The sequence below is a fragment of the Nicotiana attenuata genome, chromosome 2, assembly GCF_001879085.1.
Source record: "Nicotiana attenuata strain UT chromosome 2, NIATTr2, whole genome shotgun sequence".
NCBI classification, from domain to species: Eukaryota; Viridiplantae; Streptophyta; class Magnoliopsida; order Solanales; family Solanaceae; genus Nicotiana; species Nicotiana attenuata.
In genome coordinates this window covers 66,638,708-66,657,465 of record NC_031990.1, presented here as the reverse complement: position 1 = coordinate 66,657,465, position 18,758 = coordinate 66,638,708, and the positions used below count along the sequence as shown (strand labels likewise).

The following is an 18,758-nucleotide window of genomic DNA, read 5'->3' as shown; positions in this document are numbered from 1 at the left end:
ATATATATCACTCACGACACGACACTCAGGCCCCAACTCAGCCACAAATCTCTTCTATCTCTCGGGCTTACTAGAATCATGATAATCAGCCCAAACAATGATTATATGATATATCAATAAAAGACAACAGAGACTAAGATATGATATGCAAGCAATAGCTGTGAGTGAGTACAAAATTGCAAATTAAGCAAATAATTCAATATGTAACATGACCTTGGTAGGTCTCAGCAGTACCAACACGTAGCCTAAGCATGATTTCTAACATAACTTGCAGCTCAATTTCCCTAACACATGGAGAATATACGGATAACGATAAGATTATTCAACGATACAGTTCCATGGAATTGACCAAGTCTCAATTCCTACGGTGCACGCCCACACGCGCGTCACTTAGCATGTGCGTCACCTCAACACCAATCACATAACATGTAATTCGTTGTTTCATACCCTCAGAACCAAGTTTAGAAGTGTTACTTACCTCAAACCGTGCAAATCTCTACTCCATTAAGCTCTTGCCTCGTGAATCGTCCTCCAAATGCCTCGAATCTAGCCACAAATAATTCGATACAATCAACACGAGCTAAAGTCATCAATTCCATAAGAAAATACTAAGTTCTTAATCAAAAATCAAAAAAGTCAACTCAACAGTCAACCCCTGGGCAGACTTCTCGGAATCCCATGAAAGTTACAAAATCCGAACACCCATTCAACAACGAGTTTAACCTTACCAAAATTACTCAAATAAGATACCAAAATCTCGCTCAAATCTCCAAAATCGTCCTAAGGAGTTTCTTCCATTCCTCCCCCCCCCCCCCCAATTTTCAACCCAAATCGAAAATTAAATAATGAAATCAAAGATATAATCATAAAATTTAACCAAAACTAAGTAAGAATCAGTTACCCCAATCACCCCCTTGAAAATCTCTCCAAGAATCACCTTCAACCAAGCTCCCAAAATCAAATTTATGAAATAAACTCAAACCCTCACTTTTGAAATATTTAAGTCTGACCAGATGTCCTTAATCGCGATCGCAGAAAATGCTTTGCGATTGTGAAGCACAACTCAACTGCCCAAAAACTTAACCTTATGCGATCGCGTCAATACCCACGCGAACGCGATGACTACCCATCATAGAATTACGCGATCGCAAACACTTCTTCGCATTCGCGAATAACAACCACGCGGAGCCCCAGTTGCCTCACTTCCTCTTCACGAACGTGACTTAGCCTACACGTTTGCGATGCACTGACTCCTCCAGCTTACGCGTTCGCAGCCTATAACTTGCGATCACATAGAACAAGATTCCACTGCCCAAAATAATAGCCTATGCGTTCGCGTACAAGGAAACTAGAGAGAGACACTAGAAAACTTCAGCCATTACTCCAAATCAAATTCCAATCCGGTAAACATCCAAAATCCACCCGAGGCCCCCGTAACTTCAACCAAATATACCAAAAAGTCCTAAAATACGATACGAACTTAGTCGAGTCTTCAAATCACACCAAACAACGCTAAAACCACAAATTGCGCATTGATTCAGGCCTAATGAACTTTAGAACTTCTAAATTCTACATTCGATGCCAAAACATATCAAATCACGCCCGATCGACCTCAAAGTTTGCACACAAGTCATAAATGACACAACGGACCTACTCCAACTTTCAGAACTAAAATCCGAGCCCGGTAACCACAAAATCAAATCTCGGTCAAACTTCTAAATTTCTAAAGCTTCTAATTTTTCAACTTTCGCCATTTAAAGCCTAAATCAACTACGGACCTCCGAATCACTATCTGGACACACTCCTAAGTACGAAATCACCCAACGGAGCTAACGAAGCTATCAAAACTCGGTTCCGGAGCCATTTTTACATAACTCAACATCCGATCATCTTTTTCAACTTAAGCTCCCAACCTTGAGAGTAAGTGTCTCAACTCATTCCGAAATCTCCCAGAAACCGAACCAACTACCCTTGCATGTCACATAGTAACTATTAAGCATACAATGAGTAGTAAGTGATGGAACAGGGCTACGACACTCAAAACGACCGGTCGGATCGTTACAGAGGGAGGGGGCCTGGGGAAGGGGTTGGATTTAGTTTTATATATTGACAGTAGGTGTTCCAATGGTTCGGTTCGGTCGGTTATTTTGTAAAATTTGTACCATACCAATTTTTCAGTTATTCTATTATATATATAACCAAAATTAGACTTTTCGAAACAGTCCCAATTATATCGGTTTCTCTTCCTTATTAGTACGGTTCGGTTAATTTTCTGTATTTTGTTTAAAAAATATCATGTAAATGTCACTGGTAGAAGAAGAATGCAATAACATACGTATTTTTTATAGGACTTAGCAAAACTCTCTAGATATTTTTACATTTTAAAGGATGATGAATTAAGAAAATATGGAAGATGGCTAGAGTATAGGTCCATCAACTAATCTACAACAACATAAAAGAAACTAAGAACATTACTATTAAAAAATATAAAACACACGAGTGAAAAGATATTAATCAGGCCGGGACTGGGACTCAAGAATAAAATCTATAGAAGATTAAATATTCAAAAAGCTAAATCTAAATCATACGAAAGGAAACATATTTAATACATTGTTGTTTGCTACTCATAATCGCTACAATACTTTGTGTCTTTCTAGTGAATATGTTGAAAATAATATAGTTTCAATAGGAGTAGCATAATAGGTTTGAGAATTAGGATTTTGAGTTTAATTACTTATTGGCTTGTAATTGTTTTCATAATTCCAAGACCCAAGAAAAAATTTAATGCTTTACTATTTTTAAACTTAATATATATAAATATATTTTTCACATTTAAATTTATTCGGTACGGTTCGGTATTTTTTCGGTTTGTTTTCATAAAATAAAAACCTACCCTAATTGTCGGTACGGTTATACATTTATATAAAACCTACGGTTTTATTAAAAGAAACCTAAAAATCGGTTCGGTACGGTACGGTTTGATCGGTTTGATCGATTTTTAAATATCTATTGACACCCCTAATTGATAGTGTAACAAATTTTTACACAATCAATATAATTTAATTTGTTATATCATAGTAATACATTTTGTTTAGGTTACTTATAATGCTTATTACATAAAATTACCTATAATTGTTTTGTAAGTGACCTGACTTAAACTTGTTTTTGGGATGCATGATCATTAGCTCAATAATTATATGGTAACACTGAACACGAATAAAAAAAGATAGTTGACAAGAAACTCTTTTGAGGCTCCATATTAAGCAAGAGATTATATTATTTTTAGATGGACCAAACCTTATTAGTGTGTCAAGTGCTACACAATTGATTTAAGGTCCCTACTGGCCGAAAGGCCTTTGGTTAGCACAGTCCAAGTTGTTGCCAGGGTCAACTCCCAAAATCTGACAGTATCTCCTGTAGAACCCAATTCTGCTCTGCATCTGTGCGTTTGAACCTTTGTTACATTCAATTCCACCATTGATGATGTTGGTGATTACACCAAAGCCGGGTACGCGGCGCGCGGCCAAATCAGCTGCGGATGGAGTCCATCTTCCAGTTATGACATCGTGGGCTGATGGCTTTGGTTGTTGGGGTGTCATCCAGAACCATAAGGCTGTTTTGAATGACACTACCGCATCATTGGCTACTAAATCTGGGTTGTTTAACAAGTCCCTTCCTATTGCTCTCCCTGCTGGTCCATAGTTGTAGTTGCTGTATCACAAAATTATTGTACTACTTCAGTGTGTGATTTTTAAAAATATGGACAGTATAAAAAAATCTTCAACACAGTCAAATCATCTATATGATAATGGACTTAATCAACTTAACTATTTACACGATTAGTACTGTAAAGAATTTACACGATTAGTGTATTGTAGCATATATCAGGTACCCTACCTTGTTTTTTAGATTACTAATTTCACTTTTTATGGACAATTGTGTAGTTATTTTTTAATGAGTGATAGTTTAAAAAGGATTTTATTTGTCAATGTAAAAAAGTTAAACCAAAGATAATGACATGTAACTGCTCATAAAAAGTGACAATTTACCCGTTACAACAAGTTATAATTAAATGCATTAACTGCTAGTTAACAATACTGACGAAAATGAGGGAAATGAACGTTAATTAGTACTTACTAGGATATTTGGATAGGACCTCGACCGAAGTAGTTTTTACCAGGAGCACAAGGCCACTGCTGATTTGCAACGCAGTAATTTGGAGGGCTTCCTTGTTCCTGCTTGAAGCAATATCCCCATGAATATGGGCCATCTGGTGCTGTTGCCCATCCACCTGTATATCATATATAGACGATAGTGTTTGCTCAAAAGTTATTACATATCTTATGAGTATAAAACAATACGAATAAATCACGGGAAAATCATAGCAAATCGTAATAATCCGTTGGACCAAATGAAAGAAACGAAAATAAGTACTCAGGATTAGGGGGAGAAATATTAGAAGCCTTTATTGATAATATTGGTTTGGTCTGCCTCTCCATGAAGAGGTTCAGAGCCTTACAACGGTGCTTTCTCTTCCCATAAGATGGGTATATTTTTCTCTCCTCTATAGTGGTCAAGAAGCAGCCCCCCTTTCTAGGGCTTCCACTCTTAGTATTTATAGCTGTGGGCTTCGTGAGCTGGCAATAAGTGGTCGTGACCACGTTGGGATCTCGCATTTATGGTGGCGGATAGGCCATGGCCTTGTCGATCGAGCCGGATGCGGGTTGAACATCGTCAATTCTGAGTGGTCGTGCCACTAATTAATCATGAATTAACTTAAAACGGAATTAGCCTTGTTAATTATCGTGGGGTCGGATTCTAACCCATACAGTTAGTCCCTCCGCTTATTAAGGTCGGGCCTTGGCCGAGCTCGATGAGTGGATTCCATTGGTTGTATTTCGAGAAACACGGATGGGGATGTCGACTGTTGCTTCGGTCGAGGCCGAATTCTTTTTGGCGATGGCCCTTAGCCTTGTAGAGTATTAGTATCCTGTTATTGGGCTATCAAGTCATTGTTTGATCGAGGTCGAACTCTCCTCCTAGGCGAAGGCACTTGACCTTTTAACTTACTTCGAGTGAGGTCGAGCTGCATTGTGCTCTGATCCTTACGTTTGTTTTGGAAGCATACCCGTCGGCCATGGCGGACGGATCGTATGTTGTGCGGCCGAGGAGAATGGGGGCACGCTCGATACGTGCTCGGTGGTGTCAAAAAAGAAAATTTTTAGGGCGCAAGGAGCACCTACTTGGCATTCATAGGTCGTTATGACCATTTCGAGGGCGAGACGCTGACGGGTGATTTGCAAGGCTGCTTTATGGAGCCTGTCATAATGACGCACATTCCTATGGAATTGAACAGGCGTGCGGTTGGTCATGTAGTTAATGGTGGCTGTTGGGATGCATGAGGGCCACTTGTATTGCCTATAAATAAAGGCTGAGGCATTCATTTTTCATATCCTTATTGCTTGTCTAAGAGAAATTCTGAAGAAGATTTTCTTATTGCTGTTTCACCTTCGTCTTTGTCCCCCGAACTTCGTTTCATTCTCGTTATTGTATCAACAATGGCAGGCATTTCTTCCCAAAACGTTCTTCCGACGGACCTTCCGGTTAATTCACCGGTGACCGAGGGGCCAATTCCAGCGATGGGGGGTGCAGAACTGGTGGAGATCGGCGAAGCTCCGTCGGTTGACGATATAGTATCTCTGCCGGGAGTTCCGATGACTGATTTCACCGTCGATGGTGGGGAGGATCAGGTGGATGAAGCCCCATTAATGGGGGAGATTGGGATGTCGCGACTGCGGGGACAAGGGGTCATCCCCGGCTATGCTGACGTCATTCTCGCTAGAAGCGAGGAGAAGGTCCACACCGACCGTAGGGGATACTGTGTCTTTTACGCCTACCCCTTCAATTTGGGGTTTAAGCTCCCACTCCCAATGTTGGTGGTTGATTTCTGTCGTTATTACGGGGTATGCCCGGGTCAGCTTACTCCTTCTCTTTACAAGTTGTTAGCAATGCTCATCAAATACGCAGAATTGGTTGGTAGGGAGATTACGCTGCAGCATGTGCTTAGCCTCTACGCTCCACAGAGGGTTCGGGGAACCATAATTCGAGCGTGCCCTCGCGGGACGAGGGGCCTGACTGCGAAGCTGGATGATGAGGTTGAACCTCACCCTTTCGAGCACTTCTTCTATATCAGGACTGAACATTTAGTGGCGTGCTCTACTGGATTCCAAGAGGCTTGGAATCATGCACGTAAGTTCCTTAGCCATTGAATCCTCTTTTTTTTTACCCTTCCTTACGTCTTGTTCTCGTAAGCGTTAACTCGTGTCAATTTTGTAGCCGAAAAATCGCCGCCGGCTCCGTTAGCTGGGATTCGCGGATGGGTGGAGGTCGTGCTCCCCCATACGGTGGGGATACGCACATGGGCGTCTTTCTGGGAGAGGCATGGCCGTAGTCCTGTGGCAGGTAAGAAAAAATGACTTCTTCTTCTGTTCCGCTTTGTTTCGACACTTCCTCAATTTTGTTTTTCTGTGATCAGGGAGGGCATGCCGCGTCAGGGCCCCTCAGTTGGCCTTTCGTCGACCGGGTGCAGTCGCTCGTCTTACTGCGATGCCTGTGTCGCACTCAATGCCGAGGGCGGCATTAGTTGAATCTTCAGCGGTTCCTTCTCCACTACGGGCCGCGCTTCGGGATGAGGGGCCGTCGGGGGTTGTGCGTCCTAGGGCGGAATCGTCATCAGACGGGGAGGAGGAGAGGCCCTTGATAAGGCGCAGGGTTGTGTTCACGCCGGCTCCTCCTGTGATAATCAATCTGGACTCCCCTCCGACTGATGCGGAGAGGGGTGCGGATGCGGCGCCCGCTCTTGAGGGCGAACAGTCAATGGGGGTTGCCCTGGCTGGCTTAGGTCGTGAGGGTGCCGTAGCTTTGGCGACTCAGTCGGTGGTTCCAGTCGCTGAGACGGGAGGTAGTTCTTCAGCGGTTGGTAATGTTGGTGAGTTAAGCGCCCCTTTGGCGGCTGCGGCGGGAGGTTTCACCTCGCCAGCGGCTGAAGGGGGAAGAGATGCTGTAGGGGGTGAGGATGAGTCTGAATCCGACTTGGATCCCAACGACGTCCGTATGTTCCAGGAAGGCTCTACCAATTCAGCGGTGCGCGCAGGGGGGCGATCTCGCTTCATCGAGGTTCCCACGGAATTGAACTTATTTCTCCAAGGGGAAAGCTTGGTGCCGCAGTTCGAGCCGCTATGCTCGGAGGCCGAGAATGCATCGTTGAGGGGCGTTACGGATGTCGGACTGATGAATGAAGTAGCCGTGATGGGCTTGAGGGTATGTACTATTACGTCGGTTCGCTTTTTCTTTGCCTTAAGTTTATTCTTTTATTCTAATCGTTGTCTTTGCTTTGCAGTCTTATCTGTTGGAGGTGGAGAGCATCCGTCGAGCCAAGGTCCGCTCGGGGATATTTTTGCGGGCGCTGGAGAAGTATCGCCGCTATCGAGATCAGTGTCGAGAGTTGCGCGTGCGCTTGAGGAATGATCCTCGTAGCCGGGCCTTGGTCGAAGAGCTGGCGAGGCGGGAGCTTCAGATGCAGCAAATACTTGGCAGGACGAGTGCTCTCGAGGAGCAGCTCCGCCGAAAGGATGAGGAGCTCGAAACGGTGAAGAGGGTCGCAGCTGAGTGCGAGCGCCGGGGCGAGGCCAAGGCGGCGGAGGCCGCTGCGGCATGGAGCGGGAAAGTGACCGCGTTGGAGGGTGAGGTCGCGGCATTGAAGCTTCAAGTGAGGGATGCTTCGTCGAGGGCCGGGGCGTTGGAGGAGGCTATCCGCGTGCACGAATCCCAACGGGCATTGGAAAGGGATGTTGCGGCCTTTAGAGAGGCGAGTCTCGAGGAGCGGATTGGTGTCTTTGAGCAGGATGCCCAGGTCATGGCGGACCGGGTCACAGCCTTAGAAGAAGAGAATCAGCGGCTACGGGATCAGGCCGCTTCTTCCAGCCAGGCTCGAGAACTTTGGGTCTTTGCCGAGGCCCAACGTGATGTATATAAGAGTTTGTGGGAGGCTGGCATCGTGACCGAAGCTGCTTTCGAGGGTTTGCGTCAGAAGACTCGTGAGGCCCGTGCCGACTGTGGTTTTGATGCGGCGACGCCAGAGGCTGACGCTGGTGCAGACGGTGGCGCAGATGGCACCGAGTAAAAAGATGTTTATGCATTTTTTCTTGTCTTGTTCGCCGTTTGGCGTTTAGGTGTTTCTTGTTTTTTTAATTCCTTGTATTGATCGGCCTTGGCCGGGTGTAAGGGGGGATGGCCCGTCATTGACTTTGTAAATATATAAATTTTCTTTTCCATTGCCTGCCTTGTGCTTATTTTGTTGACCATCGGCGTTGGCTGCCCTAGTCGAATTTAGATTGACGACTTTAGTCGTGATGGAATCGACGGCCTTAGCCATAACGGCAACTTCGACTGTCGTCGAACTGTTTACCCACCGCAGTCGAATCTAGGTCGACCGTTGGCGGCGATGGCCTTAGCCATAATATAGTTGATGGCCTTGGCCATGTAGGCGACTTCGACTGTCGTCGAGTCGTTTACTCTTTTGGTGGCCTTAGCCATGTAGGCGACTTCGACTATCGCCGAGTCGTTTACTCACCGTAGTCGAATCTAGGTCGACCATTTGTGGCGTTGGCCTTAGCCATAATATAATTGATGGCCTTGCTGTTTCAACTCGGTGCGGGCGAGTCTTAGCCGTTATTTGGCGATAGCGGCGCTTAGCCTTAGTCCCAGTTCGGACACGGTCGAACTACCGATCGTGATGGTAAAAAATGCGGCCTCGTAGTTTGACCGCGACCGAACTTTACGTGGCCCAAATCTTAATTCGAGTTGGGAGTACTTACTTGAATGACTATAGTCTATCCTGCGCTTCGATTCGTTGGAGGTCGGGCTTTGCTTTCACAGACGAAGGCGTTTGGCCCGAGTCTCGGTTCAACTGTGGTTGAACTTGCTAAAGTTGAGGACGAAGGCGTCCATCCTTGTAGTTCGAGCGAGGTCGAGCTCGTTGGATTTAATGGCGAAGGCACATAGCCTGAGTCTTGGTTCAACCGTAGTTGAACTTCTTTGGTAAAGGCGCATAGCCTGTCTTGGTTCAACCGTGGTTGAACTTGTTAGCGAAGACGCACAGCCTGTCTTGGTTCAACCGCAGTTGAACTTGTTGGCGAAGGCGCATAGCCTGAGTCCCGGTTCAACCGTAGTTGAACTTGTTGGCGAAGGCGCATAGCCTGAGTCCCGGTTCAACCGTAGTTGAACTTCTTCGGTGAAGGCGTAAGCCTGTCTTGGTTCAACCGTAGTTGAACTTGTTGGCGAAGGCGCATAGCCTGTCTTGGTTCAACCGTAGTTGAACTTTTTGGCGAAGGCGCATAGCCAGAGTCCCGGTTCAACCGTAGTTGAACTTCTTTGGTGAAGGCGCATAGCCTGTCTTGGTTCAACCGTAGTTGAACTTGTTGGTGAAGGCGCATAGCCTGAATTTTGGTGCAACCTTAGTTGAACTTATTGGTGGAGGCGCATAGCCTGAATTTTGGTGCAACCGTAGTTGAACTTACTGGTGGAGGCGCATAGCCTTGATCTTGGTTTAACCGTAGTTGAACTTACTGGTGATGGCGCATAGCCTTGATCTTGGTTCAACCGTAGTTGGACTTACTGGTGAAGGCACATAGCCTGAGTCTTGGTTCAACCGTAGTTGAACGTACTAGCGAAGGCGCGTAGCCTAGATTTAATGACGAAGGCGCTTAGCCTGAGTTCCAGTTCAACTGTTGTTGAACTTGGTCGATTTTTATGGCGAAGGCACGTAGCCTGAGTCCCAGTTCAACTGTTGTTGAACTTTGTCGATTTTGACGACGAAGGCACATGGCCTGAGTCCCAGTTCAACCGTTGTTGAACTTTGTCGATTTTGATGACGAAGGCACATAGCCTGAGCCCCAGTTCAACTGTTGTTGAACTTGGTTGAGTTCAATGGTGAAGGCGCGTAGCCTGAGTCCCAGTTCAACTGTTGTTGAACTTTGTCGATCTTGATGACGAAGGCACATAGCCTGAGTCCCATATTGTGGGTATTGAGTGCTGAAACTCGTTTTGGATTCGAGACTTTGAGCGGCTTATCCATTGTCTTCCCAACCAGGGTATATAGGCTGTCTTGAGGCGCGTCTCGGCTCGAGATACCTCCGTGCCGGTTTCTGACCGGAGCTCGTATGCCTTACAGAGACCTTCCCTTAGGAAAGGAGGGGGCCCCTTCTTCTTGTTTGCACTATCTGAGATTGGAGAGAGATAGAGAACTTAGATCTTGATTTGAGATCTTCGAGTTCCCCTTCGAGTTTGGCGCTTCTTTCCTTTTGGTCCAGGGAAGAACTACGCGATTTTGCTAGGAAATCCCCATAGACGGCGCCAAATTGTTTGCTCAAAAGTTATTACATATCTTATGAGTATAAAACAATACGAATAAATCACGGGAAAATCATAGCAAATCGTAATAATCCGTTGGACCAAATGAAAGAAACGAAAATAAGTACTCGGGATTAGGGGGAGAAATATTAGAAGCCTTTATTGATAATATTGGTTTGGTCTGCCTCTCCATGAAGAGGTTCAGAGTCTTACAACGGTGCTTTCTCTTCCCATAAGATGGGTATATTTTTCTCTCCTCTATAGTGGTCAAGAAGCAGCCCCCCTTTCTAGGGCTTCCACTCTTAGTATTAATAGTTGTGGGCTTCGTGAGCTGGCAATAAGTGGCCGTGACCACGTTGGGATCTCGCATTTATGGTGGCGGATAGGCCATGGCCTTGTCGATCGAGCCGGATGCGGGTTGAACATCGTCAATTCTGAGTGGTCGTGCCACTAATTAATCATGAATTAACTTAAAACGAGATTAGCCTTGTTAATTATCGTGGGGTCGGATTCTGACCCATACAGATATGATTCGAACTAATGTATCATTTCTCATATATATATATATACCAATCAGAGTACACTATCTAAACTTAACGAGTTCAACTGTTAAAGTTCTAAGTACTCACGAGTTAATGATAATTTTGAAATTAGGGTTCAGAATCTAATATATATTTGTTGAAATTAAATTTGAGTGAATTTTTATATAAATATATATTTATATTTCGTGTTCAAAATAGTAGCATCAATCGAATATGCCATTGAATAAAGGCTCCATCCGCCTTGCAGATATACCATACAAGAGATGGTAAAACTAGTTGATAAATTATATGCAGGTGAATGTACAGCGTGAAGGAGCAAATAAATTAAATACCTGTAGTTTCATGAGATGTTTGAGCCAAAAAGGCAGCAATTTCCTTCTTACGAGTATTGGTGTCTCCAATAGTTCCAAAAGCACCAAAGGATCTTGTAGCTGTTATGAACGCTTCGTATGTATAGAAGCCTTTGGCAGGACAATTAGCATCGTTGCGATGCAGTAGTATTCTCTCGAACAGATTTTTACTAACAAGAGCACCAACATCTTGTGCCAAACCACATTTTAGGCACACGAGACAAAACAAAGACACTAACCAAAACCTTATCATTCTGTTTTACTTGTCTTGGATCGTTAAGGTGATTATAGAGTTGTATTTATAGTGAGTAAATTGAAGTGGGGTGTAGAATTTCAGATCTAGTTTTCCAGGAAAAAATCAACCTTGGGTTGGATGATTTCATAATTTAGTCTCAGTGGGGAAGTATGACAAATGTGTATGCTCTTCGTCGCATCACACGTTATTCTGGTCTATTTGACTCTATGGACGATGGTGGCAGAAAAAGACTTTAGCTGAGTCTTGGATATAGAATCTTTTTTTTTTTTAAAAAAAAAGAAAGAGCAGTCTGTTATGACTCATTCTTTTCTTCCGATTCTGTAGTATAGTTTTTCCGAATATAAAATAAAAGAAGTATAAATCTAGTGTTCAATATTGCAACACATATGTACACTTTAAAAGTAACATATGTATAGATCTGGTTGTTATCGCATTAAAATTGGATATGGTACATATATAAAAACTTTTAAATTTACCCTTATTTTAAAAATAAATGAAAGATAGAAAAATGGTTCAAGACAATGTTGATTTTTAGGTTTTTTATAAATTATCCCATATTAAATTTGGTATAAATAATGAATTATTGTACAAACTATACTAGTATTGCTTACACGAAAAGAAATATTGTTTACCCTTAAAAATGGATAACAATTGAATTTATATGCGGTTTTAAGAATATGTGGAATAATTCAACACAAATGATTTATAACGTTAGGTAAGCAAATAAAAGATAGAATAAACAGCCAAACCAATATCGATGTTAAGTCCGGACAAGATAAAAAGCTTAATAAGAATCTTGCCTTCGGTTCCGAGCCAACACTTATGAAGAACTTATTAACACAAGCAAGAACTTTGAATAACTTTTAGAAGCAGAGAAAACATATGTATATTGCCTTGGTATGTGTGTTACAGAGTGTTTGTTGAATAAGCGACTTCCCCTTTATACAGTAGAGGAGTTCTACCCTAAGTACAATCCTAAGAAAAGTAAAAATCTTCATTTTTGTTAATTACTGATATGCCCTGATACGGGCCGAGATCTACGCCGTGATATCCGGTTGGGCATGTATATCACGGTCCTTTGTTAATCGTGTGTGGCTGTTTGGCATTGCTTCCCGAGGTCTCGCAGCTCGGACCGAGTTCGGGGGAGGGGGGCATGGTCTCAATGGCTCCGAGGGCAGGTGTTGCGTTCGGGCATTGATACCGAAGGCTCCCAACTTTTTCCTCGAGACAGCTGCTCCCGAGGTGGCTGCCAACGAACTGGCCCCCGAGTCTCCCTTGAAAATATTTATTACAGGGGGATGCTCAATTGCAGATGACTCAAGGTCGAAAACCATCGTCAAAACAGGGCTGGGGTGAAGGAGAATCGTGGTATATATGCTCCATTACCGAAGACGTCCTTCGTGTGGTCCGAGAGGACTGTAAATGGGAAGGCAAGGACGTAGTAGTCCCCGGGGCCGATGACGCTATTACTACCCACATGGTGGGGTATTTAAGTGTTTACACTTACCCCTTCACAATGGGCCCGGTAGACCCAGTTATTTTAGATTTTTTCTAGAGATAAAAGGTGTGTCTTGGGCAGATCTACCCGTCTCTATAGAGGATCGTGATCCTCCTTCGTTATTTTGTGAACAACACCGAGTTTTGTCGGTTCACCATCGACCACCTCCTCCGCCTATACAGTCCCCGAATTTTTCGAGGGGGACTAATCATGCTTACTTGCCGGGCCAGCAAGCCCCCTTTTCGAGCATCGATGAAGATCGAGACTGAGGCTAGCAGGGATGCTTCGTTCAGGTAATGACTGAAGACTTGGTCCCTCCCGAGTTCATGCCATTCCCCTAGAAATGGAATGCATCTTGTAAGTGCAGCCTCTCCTTAAGTATCAAATTTTCTTCACTCTCTTTCTTATCAGTCATGTTGTGGTTGTGCAGCTATTTCCCGGGTTCCAAATGTTATCCCCTGGCTCAAGCAGTGGATTGAGGGCATCTGTATGCAGATGCCGTACTGCGAGTGCTCTTGGCATAAGCTTTTGAAGGGCCGATGGGAGGCATGTTCTCATGGTAAGGTCCTCCTCCGAATGGTTATTACCGTGCTTTTTAACTTGCATCATACTGACCGTTCTTCTTTCCTTTGTATGTTTGCCTAAGACCACCGAACTTAGGCCTTTGGAAGGGGACGAGGTTGTGTCCTTATCTATTGATCCCTCTGTCATGGGAAAGTGAGGGGCAGCTGTGGAGGAAAAGAAGAAGAAGAAGAAGAAGAAGAAGAAGAAGAAGAAGAAGAAGAAGAAGAAGAAGAAGAAGAAGAAGAAGAAAAGGAAGGCTTCAGGCTCCCTGAGCTCTCAAACCAAGCCCAAGAAAAGAGAGGCTCGTAAGCCAAAGAAGTGCTCCAGCTCCCGAGCACCGGATTCAGATTCGCTTCTTCGGCTCAGGGATGAGTCCGAAGAAGATGACATTTTTGTGGCTCACGGATCGACCCTTGTTGGGGAATAGACCATAGTTGAGGGGTCGGGTCATGAGACCGACCTTCCTCCCACTCAAGAGTTCAGGATGGAGACGGGGGCTGAGACCCCCTGAGACGCTGGCTCCGCTCCGAAGGAAGCACCCGGTGTGATAGAAATTATGGGGACAGTCTCCAACACCGAGTCCATGCTTAAGGGGGCCAAGCAGGGAAAGAGACGTCCAATGAAGGGGTTCATGGTACAGACGATCCCCTACACTCTTTCTTTGATGGTGTGGACTCTTCCACTTTGGAATATTTTTCCGGGCTGTGCGATCTAGAAGTCGATGAAAGACATATCTTTGAAAGTTGGCGGGCAGATTTCGAGCCTAAAATTGATCAATGTTCGCCGCTCTAAGTGTGGACCTCGGTAGCAATAGATCGGTTATTCTTACCATCCCGGAGGATGCCCGAGTTCTGTCTACTCGTGTTGGGATAAACAACTATTTTCAATGCCTGGTGACCGAGGAGTACCAGGTTAAAATGAACGAGGTAAACGTGTCGTGCTTATTCAATGTGGGACAATAGGTGCTGAACGGGTAAGACATCATTACGTCTTTTTGAACTTTAATTAGGTTTTGATATTTCTCACATCTTTCACCATTTTGCAGACCTCGATACTTCATCATGAGAGCTTTCTCTGGTACCGGGTGAAGGTCAATCAGCTCGAGCTTGAGGTCAATGAGAAAGCCCAAAAAAGGGATATGTACAAGCTCCTCAGCGAGCAACAAGAAGGGGCCATCAAGGACCTTTAGGCCGAGATGGATAGGGCTTAGACGGAAGCTTCGACTCTGAGGCAGGAACATGCCGATCTAGTCAAAAAGGTGAAGGTCTTTAAAGTTAGAAATGAGGAACTTGTCATGGTGACTAACGACCAAACCTCGCAGGTCCAGTAGAAGATCAATCTGATCACCCAACTCCGAGTCGAAATGAACAAGGTACAAGCCATTGTTGATAGGTGGAAAAGAAAAATGGACTAGTTGGCTTCGGAGAAGAAAACCACCGGGGCATAGCTTACATCGGTAGAGGTTCAACTTCGGGTGGCGAAGGAGAAAGCCGACAAGCAGTCCCAGTTGCATAAAGACCTCCGAGCACAACTGAGCTCGGCTATAGCACAGCTGGACGCCCTCGGTAAAGAATATGCAGCTATAAAATCCAAGTTGGACACAACCTCCACCGATATCGAAGAGATGGTGGCCCAGTACAAGGCTGATGTCCAAGCAGCCGAGGCCTGCCTAAAGGCCAATGCTGAACATATGAGGTGGCTGGCTCGAAGGGAGACCCTTGAAGAGATTCATGTCCGAGGTTGCGACCTCTCGGCCGAGATCGAGGAGGCAAAGCTTAAGGCTGAGGCAAAGAAGCTATCCGAGCCGAAGGTGCGGAGGGCTTCGACGGTTCCGAAGGCTCCAACGGTTCCGACGATGAATGATAAATGATGAAAAATGCATGTTTTTGAGTATGTTTGCATATTATTTCTTATATTATGTGAGTTCCGGGAGATTATATATTTATAAACATATAATGTGCTCATTACATGTTTATTATGTGTAGGAATGGATTTAGATGGAAGTTGGCAAGAATTGGATGATTTGATGCAAAAAGAGTAGAGATGCAAAACCTGGGAGCGTGCCACAATTGATGCATTGCATGAAGGGAGGTGCGAAATGGACTAGGAGATGAACAAAAAACAGCGAAGTATGGAGGTTAGCACTGGACCTTGCACGCGAAATGACAAAAAAGAAAAAAATAGCTGGGAGCGTGCTAAAAGTCGCGCGTTGCACCAACTCTAGCACGCGACTCAGCGTGTCCTTTTCGAATTATGAAAGATCAAGGATGCCCCACACTAACCCTAATTGATATAAATACATCATAAAATATTTCTTTGAGGGGGGAGACACTACTTTAGGGTGAGAAAACACCCAAGGAGGCGAGAACACGTTAGGAGCAAGGAGGAAGATTCAACCAGGAGTTTTTCCCTTTCTTCTTCCTATTTTTTTGTTGTTGGTTATGACTTTAGTATTGTAGTTTGTATTGTAGTTTTACATACTATTATGAATAGCTAATTTATTATTTAGTGTTTTGATGGAACCTCTTGGAAGATGAATTCTTTTTATGTTTTAATATAATTTAACCTTTGAATTTATCTACTTGTTCAACTACGTGCTTATTTCAGTTGGTTGAATGGCCATCGATTGACTGTACCTATTTAGTATGTGTTGCCTGAGAAAGGATATATATTTAGGTGGTTGTTGAACAACGTCACTCCTAAAGTATATGAGAGATCAATACAGCTGGTTTAAAAGCGGGATCAAAGATAACAAAGTTTTGGCGTGATCCTAGTGAGCAGGGAAGAAGTGCGAGCTAGCGTAATTCGAGAGAATATGACTAGTACATTATTGTAGTTGCTCGAGAGAGAATTATGATAAGTCGAGTGCTCATGGTCAGTAGAGAATAATTAGGCGAAATTATAGAAGAATAGCGGGAAGGATTTCGACAATTGGGGAAATCATAACTCTAGACCTCTTTAATTTAGTCTCCAACCCTTAGTATCTTTAGTTGTTAATTTACTACTTTACTTTGTTAGTTAATTAGTTAGATATAAGAATCTTAATCTTTATAACTCAGGAATTAATTCGAGCTTGTCTCTTAGTGATATTGAATAGTTATAGCGAAACCTTAGTTCTCTGTGGGATTCGACTCAGTACTCTTAGACCAGATTATATTTGCAGCGACCGCTTATCCTTTTTAGGACTAGAGTTGGGCATGATCAAATTTTGGCGCTGTTGCCGGGGAACTAACGGTGTAGTTGTATCTGTAAATATTGCTAGTTTCAAGTTTGAACTTTTATTTTATTTTTTTTTTATTTTTTTTATTTTTGATTTAAGAAACATGACATCTTGGAATTATGGGAGTTTAGGTATTGGTAATTCTAGTTTTGATCCTTATACATATTGTGAAGGAAACCATTTGTGGCAGAGTTATCAAAATGTTCCCGAGAGCGAGTTATGTGCACCAACTCAATCTTATGTGTGGAATGCATGTGATATGTGTGGTGTTCAAGATGGTCACTTTCATGGTTGTGCTTATATTTTTTATCCTCTCCCAACCCCTTACTATGATTGTTCTACTTTTTCTTGTGAAGTTAATAGGAACAAAAAAGACCAAAGATGATGACCTGAAAGAGATCAAGGATATGCCAAGGTGCCTTGTGGGACAAAATAATGAAGCACAATTACGGATACAAAGGCAAGAGGAGACTATTCACAACCTGAAGTCTCAAGTGAGTCAAATGGTAGAAGCTTTGAATGTTCAACAACTCAATATGGTGGATAGTAGCCAAAAACAATGTAAATTAGAGTCAGTAGTTGACACTCTGGTGGAGGTGGTTAGAGTAAAATACCAACAACCGAGCCAAATAGAATTTGAGGATGCCTATGTTGAAGATGTGATACTAGAGTCAGCCAAGTATAGTGAGGATACAAATTTTGTTGATTCTAGTATCATTGGTGTTGAGGATGTTGAAAGTCTTGGAGTTTATGTATTTGAGCACATTGGTCCTCACTCCAAGCATTTTTCCACATTGTGTTTGGATGATGATATGAAAATAGAATTATCCGAGCCAATTGAGGAATCAGAAAATGAGGAGCAAGGTCCCTACATTCTGGAATTTTTCATTCCAGAAAGACAGTATTACATACCTCATTGTTTACCGTGAAAATGGTAATAACAATTAAATTTGATTATGAGGTTCTAAAAATACGTGATCTATTTTTATGCTAGTTGTTAAGAAATGGATGCTATGTAAAAGGTTAGAAATCAAGATTACAGCTTAGAGACGATATGATAATCGAACCAAGCAGTTGGAGATCGGGGCCTCGGGCTATCGCTTATAGGGCCTCGGGGTCGAGTTGGGTGACCATATCAGAGCGATCGAGGGAGGACTAACACTTTACGAGAGCTACGGTGATGGCTCTATGATCAATGATAAGCAATAAATTAAGAACAATAAATAGAACACAATGAATATAAGCAATAAATGGAAGTAATAAGATCAAGAGAATGTGTTAGAAAGCAGAGAGAATATTTTTGTGTATTTAGTATTGAGCATCAGATGTCTACAAAATGTCAAGGATCCCCTTTATATAAGAGAGGGAATCCCAACATAGTACAAATGTATTAATTACAAAGATATGGGACCGGCACAGCCATTTAATGCCTTGATTCGTTTTTGTACTAGTCCACTAGACTTTGTCAGCTCTATTTATGCGCCTTGGAAACTCCCCACTTTTTCACCAAAACCGTTGGTCTGTGCTGTCCCGAGGTCAAGCGTCGATAGTCCTCGGGGGAATAACCTCGACCGTAGTCTCGAGCTTTTGAAATGTGCTTACGAGCCATCGTAATGACGGAAGATTGGACCCTCCGATTTTACCGTATACAGATAGTCCCCGCGTTTCTTATAGTGGAACGATAAGAAACGACTTTGGTATCCATCTCTCCGAACTTCCCACAATGTCATACTTATGACGTAAGCCTTAGTGATAACTGAGGCGTCCCGTCGGTTCATCTTTCCAGGATCATTCAATGCACTGCCTATTCTTATTCTCCAAAGCGATAATACTGCCACCAGTTCAGCTCCCAAAAATGCATTGATTGTGCCTGCCGATATGTCTTTCAAAGACATTGATGGCGCCGTTGGTTACGCTA

The 18,758-nt window shown here is 43.4% G+C and overlaps 1 protein-coding gene across 1 annotated transcript; it reads right to left on the bottom strand.

The window, feature by feature from the left end:
* Positions 3,231–11,740, bottom strand: LOC109211837 (basic endochitinase). The gene is made up of 3 exons (XM_019375421.1): positions 11,285–11,740; positions 4,138–4,291; positions 3,231–3,711 (listed from the first exon to the last, which is right to left on the bottom strand). Exons 1-3 carry the CDS (start codon positions 11,553–11,555, stop codon positions 3,339–3,341), a joined length of 798 nt encoding a protein of 265 aa, XP_019230966.1. The 5' UTR covers positions 11,556–11,740; the 3' UTR covers positions 3,231–3,338.